Here is a 10,231-nt window from a genome sequence, read left to right on the forward strand (position 1 = left end):
TAACACACCTGATTCATAATCAGGATCGTTTTCAGGCTTCTGCAAAGCTTGTTGATTAGCTGATCATTAGATTCAGCTGTGCTGCAGGAGGGAAACATGGAAAACAGGCTGGATAGGAGCTGTCAAGGACCGAACTTGAGCACCCCTGCTCTGTAATCTGCACTACCATTAAATATAGAGAGATATATAGATATATATAGATATAGATATATCTATAGATATATATAGATATAGATATATCTATAGAGATATATAGATATAGATATATCTATAGAGATATATAGATATCTATCTATCTATAGAGATATATAGATATCTATCTATCTATAGAGATATATAGATCTATCTATCTATATATATATATATAGATATAGACCTATAGATCTAACTATATATATAGAGAGAGAGAGATCTATCTATATATATATATAGAGAGGGAGATCTATATATATATATATATATATATATATATATATATATATATATATAGATAGATAGATATCAATATATATATATTATATATATATATATATATATATATATATAGATATATATATTATATATATATATATATATATATATATATAGATAGATAGATATCAATATATATATATTATATATATATATATATATATATATATATATAGATAGATATCAATATATATATATTATATATATATATATATAGATAGATATCAATATATATATATTATATATATATAATATATATATATATATATATATATATATATATATATATAAGTTTGTTTAACACCACTAATTACTAATAAATACTTTTAGCGTGCGATTAATGACCGCCCCTTAGAAAGCCTGTTCTGAGGGAATTCCAGTCGCAATGCAGCAGACAGGCCCACGTCAAAATTTAGCAGTAATACATTTAATAATAATGCATATATTTGTAAAGACTGGAGTCAAATTGTAATTTACAATTTTAAAAATGTGCAGAATTTTACAGGTTACTTCATGTTAAAGATTAGATTAGATTAGATTAGCTCTTAATATGAAAAGAAAAATGCACTGAGCTGTCACCGGTCTTACAAATACAATTATGCCATCTCGTGGCAGAAAAATGACCAATAAAAATCAATATCACACTCGTTTTTTTTACAGTACAGCACATCTTTTTAATTTTAATTCAATTTTATGAATTATTATGAAATTACTGACTAAAAGATGTAACCATATTTTGATTAGTTTAAAAGGAACCCCGACTGTCATGACAAGTTTGCTCTATATTATTTATTTGGTTGTTACTAACATAACTATAAGATTCAGGTGTAAGCCTCCGTAGAGTTCCTAAAGGGATGATCAAAACTCTTGAATGCGCCTGGTGAATGACGAGACCTTGACTCGATCGGGGGAGGGCGACTTCCCCGATCGCTTGTTGTTTCTTTAGGAATGCTACGAGGCTTAACTTGCTTTCTTTGTAGGCATTTCACATTGCTCGGCAGAGAGCCAGCCGCCATTCTACGTCACCACGCACTGAATGAGTTACGACATAAATAACAATGGCGGCGTACGTCCAAATAAAGTTTCTACAATATGTATTAAGCTGGAAATTATTTTTCAAAAATGAATCTCATAGTTATGTTGGTAACAACCAAATAAATAATATAGAGCAAACTTGTCATGACAGTCGGGGTAACAATTTTTCCACTTTTATGTTAACAAGAGCATGAAACTTATTATTATTATTTTTTATATATATATTTATTTATGTATTTGTTTTTACTTGACACTGTAGTACTGCAATTTCTTTGGAAATATAAAGTGCATTACAAATACAATTTATTATTATTATTAAACTTGAGGGGGGGGGGATTATTGTACATTTTATTGTACATTTAGAACATATCAAATTTGAGATTAATCGTGAGTTAACTATTGAAGTAATGCGATTAATTCAGATTAAAAATGTAACTTTCAGGTACGAGGTCCTGCAGTTCTGCTGGCTCTCCTCCGACAAGCGTGCCACGGCTGAGGAAGTTCACCGTTTACTCATCTACCTGCGCATGCAAGGCCAAAGGGACATTGAAGAAGACTTTGAGCAGCGCTGGGACGCTCTCAAGCCAAGCGTTAACACGCGACAGACCACGGTTAGCCACTCCTCCTTCCCCATCCTGGAGCAGTTTGCGGACGATTCCCTTCAGCAGGACATTGACGAGGTGCTGACCGTCACTGAAACCAGCAAAGGTCTCAGTTTTGAATACATTTGGGAGGCAGCCAAGCACGACCACTATGACGGCAGCCATTCACACCCAGGCATGGACACGACAGTGAACTACCACAGCATGTTCTATCCTGTTTCCACTGAAGACATCCAGGCTCATTTTCCAGATCCTGTCGCCAGATCGGCAACTGCTGCTGGTGGTGGGAACACTCCGTCTGGAATACCTGGGATTGGGCCAGTGTTGGATGCCCACAAGCCAGCTAATGGGAACGGGTATTACATACAACTTGAGGATCAAGCAGGAGAAAGCGCGACTGGACAAGATGGCGCTCAAAGGACAGGCTTCAATTCGAGCCAGCAGGATTTTGTTGTCCTTCAAGATGTTCGTTTGGATGAATCCAGCACAGAGGCTGACTTTTTCCACCACAGCATTGACTCCAAGGATTCGTATTTACCAGACAGTCATATCTGGTCATCTCTTGAAAATGACAGTCCATTCCACACTAATATTTTCACAGAGGGAGAGTCCAAGCAGGAGGACTCGCTGTCTTGGAGAAACGATTTTGTGGCGCTTCCAGATCGTAACAGCAATCCTTTTTGTGTAAATACTCCTTTGGATATACAAGATGTGAATGCACGGGATTCTTTTTTAGGCCGTTGTTCAGAAGCCACTCACCAGACTCTGGAGGAGGCCAGTGCAGATACCACCAGGCTTCTGAACACTGAAAAGCTGGCAGAGAATTTTATATTTCTTAAGAAGCAGCACCTGATGAAAGAAGACGCACAGTTTCTAAGTTCACAGCAGAATTTTCTATCACCTGGTGTTGTCCATGAGCCAGAGGGAAACTTCAAAATGGCTTCTTGGGACAACCTAGACACTTACGGCAGCTTAAAGGCAGCGGATTCTTATTTCAAACCTGCATGGAGTAGCACATCCCCGAAACTTGGAAATTTGAACTCGCCGAGCAGCAACTTTGGGGAACATAATCCGTTTCGGGTACAAAATGAAACACTGGTGCCTTCCATTACTGTCTTCTCAGAAGACGACATAAGCAAGCAGCTGCCGGAAAGTAACCGTTCTTCCACTGAGGACCTCACTCTGCTCCAAGCGTCAGACAGAGCCGTTGACTCTGATTTTCACTCTACCTGGGAGAGTTTGGATATTCTCCTTAGTCAGACTGACGATCAGATTCCCGTGTTCTCTGAAAGTGTCCCTAGAGAGGCGTCGTGCACCGATGCCAATCTCTCCAGCCTCGACCATGAAACCTCTAACAGTAGTGCTCATCAACTCATCGGAAGTCAAATACCTGAAGAAGTGCATATCCAAGCCTCGGTTTCCGACAGTGGACACATTGACGATCTGACGAGCGCTGATCTGTTGAGTGAACTAAATGAGGATGCGGATTTGGAGATGGAAACAAATTTGTCTGACCACGAAGAATTATTTACGGATACCAACGGGCAACCTCTCGGAAGATCCTCTCTGTTGGTATCCGGGCCCTCGTTGGACCAGATTAGTCAGGACAGCTTGCTAGAGGACAGCATGTCCACCACTCTACCCACCGTTGACCACTCCGCGGAGACGCCAGACTCTTTAGACTCTCTGGACATTCACCGGCTCGGAGACCAACACAAACTCCAGCCTCCATACAAGATAGCCGACAGTGGGTATGAGACAGAGAACCTGGAGTCTCCTGAGTGGAACACTCAGCCCAACGATAAAGACCTCTCACCTGTGAAAGATGGCGACAGTGTGGCTCAAAAGAAAAACATTGAAGAGACCACTGCTCCAACCAATCTGATTCCTCCGGAAATTGTCATCTCTGAAGCCGAGGGCTCGCCGGATGCTTCTGCCGAGGACTGTGATGACATCGTATCTGTCGAAGAACCGCTCATGAGCAGTAATTACAGAGACTCAGCCTACTTCTCAGACAACGAATCGGAGCCGGAGAAGAAGTCTGAAGAAACAAAAGTGGAAGATTCCGTTGAAGTCGCGTCGCTGCGGAACTCTACCGGGGTTCCGGTCCCAGCTGGGGAAAGTCTGACGGAGTCTTTAATACCACAGGATGAAGGTTCTGCCGCTCCGCAAGCGCAGGGTGACATTGAACCAGATCCATCTCCAGCGATGCATTTAGACGTCAACGAGAAAGTAACAGAACCTTTAAGCTGGCCCAATCACGATGGAGACAGATCAGACGTTTTTAATGACCAACCTGAGTCTCCTGAGCCAGATCAGCCTTCACCATCTGGTCTGCTTCCATCAGCCGAGGACGCCGTTCACGCTAAGCTAACGCGGACCTACACCGGGGAGGCCCATAAGATCAAAGAGCCCGACGTGGAGGGCCGTTATCTGGGCCGGCGGGACGGCCCCGAGGACGGCATGGACGCCGACGAGGAGAACGAGAACAGCGACGACTCGGACTCGGACATCCACGCCTACCAGCTGCACAGCTCCAGCGAGGACAGCGAGGATGAAGGCCCTCACGCCGCGCCGCTCATCATCTCCGACGACAGCGACGCCAAGAACTTAAGGAGCTTGTTGAAAGCGGCGAGCCTCAACACTGGGGTGGCCACCACCGCCAGGAGAGCCGTGTCCTTCTTTGATGATGTCACCGTCTACCTCTTTGACCAGGTACGCTTGTCATGACATGTTTGCCTTTTCGTCCATGACTCCTCCGCTGCCTGTTGAAATCATGCTAACTCAAATCTGTGTTTTTATCCAGGACACCCCCACCATGGAGCTGGGCGACCACTCATCAGGCTCCAATATGTACACACCGCAGTTTAGCAGCCCGGTGCCAAATTCCAGCTACCTGAACCGCTTCACCAACTCGGAGAGCTCCACAGACGAAGAAGGTAAACATTTCCACTTGTGCGGGACTCTCCACTCGCTCACCGCCTGCCCGTTCTCCCGTCCTTCAGGCGGTGGTTTTGAGTGGGACGACGACTTCCCCTCAGCGCCCGCCTTCCCCTCCAAGACGCACAAAAACATGGCGGCGTCAAAGAGCTCGGCAGCGTCCCGGATCTCGTCCCCGGCTGTTGCGGCGGCATCCGGCTGGGGAGGCTCCTCCAACTACTCGCGCTTCTCCATCTCACCGGCCAGCATCGCCAGCTTCTCCCTGACGCACCTCACCGACTCGGACATCGAACAAGGAGGTCAGCTGAAAATGCACTTTATTTGGGATAGTGAGCATTTCGGGTGAAATTTCAGGATTCAAGTGAGCCGTGTGGATATTTATGAAAGCAGATCATTGCCATTGACTTGATATATTTTTTGGTTTCCCTTTTAGGAAGCAGTGAGGATGGCGAAAAAGACTAGCCTTCTGATTCAAGGCACTCCACTACAAGTAGTTGTCATCACACTATCAAACACTTGCACTTTTTACGGGATGGGATCCTCAACTGGAGAAGGCGGTGGTGGTCAAGACAAGAACCCAGCTGGTGGCTGACGTCGATTCGCAAGCTCTCCACGGATGTGCAAATACACTTGGGGGTCCAACAGGACATCATTGATGTGTTCCTAATGAGCGTTTTTTGGGCTGCTTACTGCTTTTACTGACAACTACACTGTCACCCCAAAACAACTTGAAAAAATATATATTTTTGGATGAATTGTGACACTACAACTAAATAGGAATAATATTCTCTTGGAATCCGTCTGGACCTGGTTATTTCAAGTGTTGATCTGCCATTACTCATTCTTCTTTCGTGATCTTCCTTGTATTCACAATCTCCTATTTGGAGAGAAACTTTCTTCTGTAGCCTTTATGCGCAAAGGTCATGTAAAAAGAACTAGTGTCTTACTTGTCAAATGTTTCCCACTAGTACCTTAACCTTAAGGTGAATATCAAGGATATGGAATAATTCCTCAAGCGGCTTTAAAGACACCTCAAGGTCCAGGTTCAAGTACGTGCTCTGCCCTCATTAGTAAGACAATTCACCGCACTAGTAGACCAACTATGTCCCCTGGTTAAAGAACTAGATCCCGTGGTGAAACTAGTATGAAGAAATGTCAAATGTTAGTGGAAAAAATGCTGCTAGTTAGAACACTAGAGCAGTTTAGCATCACTTGGGAGTCTATTAGTGGTGAGCTGACTTGTCTTACTAATGAGGACAAAGCGCTTGTAGGACAACTTTGGCATACTAGTAGAACAACTACATATTACTAGTGAGGCAAAACTGCACTAGTTGACAACTCGTGACATGTAATTTATTCAATGACCTTCATATCAAGCTCAAGGTCACACTTTTTGTCCTCACTATTCAGTGCACTAGTAGAACAACAAACATTTTACCCACTATTGTGTATTCTACACAGAAACTGTGTACTAGTTTGACGCATAAGAGGCACAAATAGTGGGGAATTTAAGATGCTGAATTGTATTAGTGAGGGCAAAGAGTATACTAGTGCTTGTACCTTACACTGGATATCATATATTGACTAATTGCTCAAATGGCTTTAAAGGCCGCATTGAATACGAGATTATTCCTTCTGTAACATCTCACCACGTTGTTTTCTTCGATAATATTGCAATTGCTGACGTGAACTCAATTGAATTGAGTTGTGACAAATGTGAACTTTAGCCGTGACAAACACTAAAGTACTTTTCTAACTGTCCCTCGAGGCGTGAGGAAAGAAAAAAAAAAGGCTTCCCACTTGAGTTCAGGGCGCTACCAAATCTTATTTTTAAATGGCCTGATAGGAATGGTTGAAGTTTGTTTAAAAAAAAAAGAAAAAGTTAAAAATTACACTAACAAAAAAAATGTGCAATGACTTTGTATATTGATTGGTGTAAATGGTTGAGGTACAAATTGATGTTGAGCACGCAGGAAAAAGGAGCAGAGTCACAATCGACACGACACTTGTCTCGTTCTTGCCTTTGTTTTGATTACTTTTCATTTTTATTGTGATTCCATAGAGATTATTTTATTACTGCTTTGCTTGATTTTTTTTCCCTTAAATTGTATTTCATTTTCTTTTCTTGCTTTTATTGTTTTTTTCCAATTTTAAATTTGTATTTCATTTTATTTTCATACCCAAAGAACCTCAGACAGGAGCGTGTGCGTCTTGTGTATATCTGTTTGTCTGTCTTAAACGTGTGCGTGCGTGTGGTTGAGTTTGTCTGTGAATGAGATCCGCATTGCAAAGTGTGTAATTGAGTTGTGTCCCCCCTTTTTGACCTCCAGTTTTGTGTAGACGACACCACACGAACCCCCTGACCTTTTTTGTGGAAAGCCCCGCCTGCGCCGCCTCATCCAAACTTGAAAGTTTATTTAAGGACTTTGACTGGACGAGCGCCGTCAGCGACGTTTGCTTCATCTTGCACATTTGACAAAATGTAACTGACATGCAAAACTACAACTGTACTGATGTGTATAAATGTTTATAATTTCGGGGACGAGGTTTCGTTGTGTGAACATATCATAGTCGCAGTTCATTAAAAGCCAATCATGACGATGACGACGATAACAACACGCTGTTATTTAAACGTGTCCATTTTAAAAGTGGTGATATTTTTACTTCACATTGATCATACATTCGTGTCATTGAATGAGATGTTTATAATTACACTCTTTAATATGAAAATAAATGCAATTGAACTTCTAGTGAGGCTCTGTTATGCTAATTTGAACCGTGTAAACAACTCCTTACCTACTTTTAAAACCCAAACCCTAATTTAGAACCCCAAATTTAGTATAAAGCCGAGTAGGTTAAATTCCTAATTAGAATCTTGACTAGTTTAAAACACTACTTTTAATAAAAATATTGCGCTTTTCTAGACACTCAGACGCTTTACAAAGGAATAGATACATTATTCATGCACTCACACATTCACACTGTGGTGGCGGTAAGCTACTTGAGTAGCCACAGCTGCCCTGGGGTAGGCTGACGGAAGCATAGGTGCCAGTGTGCGCCTACCGCCCCTCCGACCACCAACAAACATTCACAACTTCCATACACCATTGTCAGTATCACTGGAGGCAATGTGACAACGACTACCTGTTTTTTAAAAGCCTTATTTGAAACCTTAACCCTAATTTAAAGGTGCAATTTGAGACAACAACCCTACTTTAAAACCCTGCTTTGAAATCCTACCCCTAATTTAAATCCTACTTTTAAACCCTACCATTAGTTTAAAACCCTACTTTTAGAATTTAGCCCTAGTTTAAACCCCTAGTTTGAAACCTAACCTCTTTTTTAAAAGCTTAATTTGAAACCTTAACCCTATACTAGTCCCAGTAAATTAAAACCCCTAATTGGTAACACCAACCCTACTTTAAAACGCTGCTTTGAAACCCTACCCCTAGTTTAAAACCCTACTTTTAGATCTCATCCCTAGTTTAAATCCCTAGTTTGAAACCCTACCTTTTTTAAAAGCCTTATTTGAAACTTTAACCCTAATTTAAAGCTGCAATTTGAGAAACCAACCCTACTTTAAAACCCTGCTTTGAAATCCTACCCATAATTTAAAATCCTACTTTTAAACCCTACCATTAGTTTAAAACCCTACTTTTAGATCTCACCCCTAGTTTAAACCCCTAGTTTGAAATACCTACCTGATTTTTAAAAGCCTTATTTGATCTCTAACCCTAATTTAAAGCTGCAATTTGAGGGTTTTAAATTAGGGGTAGGATTTTAAAGCAGGGTTTTAAAGTAGGGTTGGTGTTATCAATAAATTGACTGGGATTAGTATAGGGTTAAGGTTTCAAATTAAGCTTTTAAAAAGAGGTAAGGTTTCAAACTAGGGGTTTAAACTAGGGATGAGATCTAAAAGTAGGGTTTCAAACTAATGGTAGGATTTAAAAGTAGGATTTTAAATTAGGGGTAGGATTTCAAAGCAGGGTTTTAAAGTAGGGTTGGTGTCTCAAATTGCACCTCTAAATTAGGGTTAAGGTTTCAAATAAGGCTTTTAAAAAAGAGGTAGGGTTTTAAACTAGGGGTTTAATCTAGGGATGAGATCTAAAAGTAGGGTTTTAAACTAGGGGTAGGGTTTCAAAGCAGGGTTTTAAATTAGAGGTAGGATTTCAAAGGATAATTTTAAAGTAGTGTTGGTGTTACCAATTCGGGTTTTAAATTTACTTGGACTAGTATAGGGTTAAGGTTTCAAATTAAGCTTAGGTTAAGGTTAGGTTTGATACTAGGGCTAAATTCTAAAAGTAGGGTTTTAAACTAATGGTAGGGTTTAAAAGTAGGATTTAAATTAGGGTTAGGATTTCAAAGCAGGGTTTTAAAGTAGGGTTGGTGTCTCAAATTGCACCTTTAAATTAGGGTTAAGGTTTCAAATAAGGCTTTTGAAAAAACAGGTAGGGTTTCAAACTAGGGGTTTGAACTACGGATGAGTTTTAAAAGTAGGGTTTTAAACTAGGGGTAGGGTTTCAAATTAGGGTTTTACATTAGGGGTAGGATTTTAAAGTAGGGTTGGTGTCACAAATTGCAGCTTTAAATTAGGTTTTTAAAAAAGAGGTAGGGTTTCAAACAAGGGATGAGAGCTAAAAGTAGGGTTTTAAACTAGGGGTAGGGTTTCAAAGCAGGGTTTTAAATTAGGGGTAGGGTTTCAAAGCAGGGTTTTAAAGTAGGGTTGGTGTTATCAATAAGGGTTTTAAATTGACTGGGATTAGTATAGGGTTAAGTTTTCAAATTAAGCTTTTAAAAAAGAGGTATGGTTTCAAACTAGGGGTTTACATTAGGGTTAGGGTTTCAAACAAGCGTTTTGCATTAGGGATAGGGTTTCAAACTAGGGTTTTAGATTAGGATTAAGGTTTCAAACTAGGGTTTTACATTAGAGTTAGGGTTTCAAACTAGGGTTTTACATTAGGGTTAGGGTTTCAAACTAGGGTTCTCCATTAGGGTTTGGGTTTCAAAATAGGGTTATACATAATGGTTAGGGTTTCAAATTAGGGTTAGGGTTCCAAACTAGGGTTTTTCATTAGGGTTAAGGTTTCAAACTAGGGTTTTACATTAGGGTTAGGGTTTCAATCTAGGGTTTCAAATTAGGGTTAGGGTTTCAAACTAGAGTTTTATATTAGGGTTAGGGTTTC

At 40.5% G+C, this 10,231-nt stretch overlaps 1 protein-coding gene across 2 annotated transcripts in view; it reads left to right on the top strand.

Moving 5' to 3' along the window:
- lmtk2 (lemur tyrosine kinase 2) overlaps positions 1 to 7,798 on the top strand; it is a 37,100-nt gene extending 29,302 nt beyond the window's left edge. Inside the window, exons 11-14 of one of the 2 annotated variants that reach the window (XM_086092234.1) lie at positions 1,949 to 4,823; positions 4,915 to 5,047; positions 5,114 to 5,347; positions 5,482 to 7,798. In XM_086092234.1, the coding sequence (XP_085948360.1) occupies positions 1,949 to 4,823; positions 4,915 to 5,047; positions 5,114 to 5,347; positions 5,482 to 5,510 (3,271 nt within the window). In that variant the 3' untranslated portion in view covers positions 5,511 to 7,798. Of the gene's footprint in view, positions 1 to 1,948; positions 4,824 to 4,914; positions 5,348 to 5,481 lie in introns of both variants that reach the window. The other variant, XM_086092228.1, reaches the window with a different exon arrangement.
- The last annotated feature ends 2,433 nt before the right edge of the window (positions 7,799 to 10,231 follow it).

The sequence above is a fragment of the Leptonotus elevatus genome, chromosome 1, assembly GCF_054856555.1.
Source record: "Leptonotus elevatus isolate MCC_2025b chromosome 1, RoL_Lele_1.0, whole genome shotgun sequence".
Taxonomy (NCBI): Eukaryota; Metazoa; Chordata; class Actinopteri; order Syngnathiformes; family Syngnathidae; genus Leptonotus; species Leptonotus elevatus.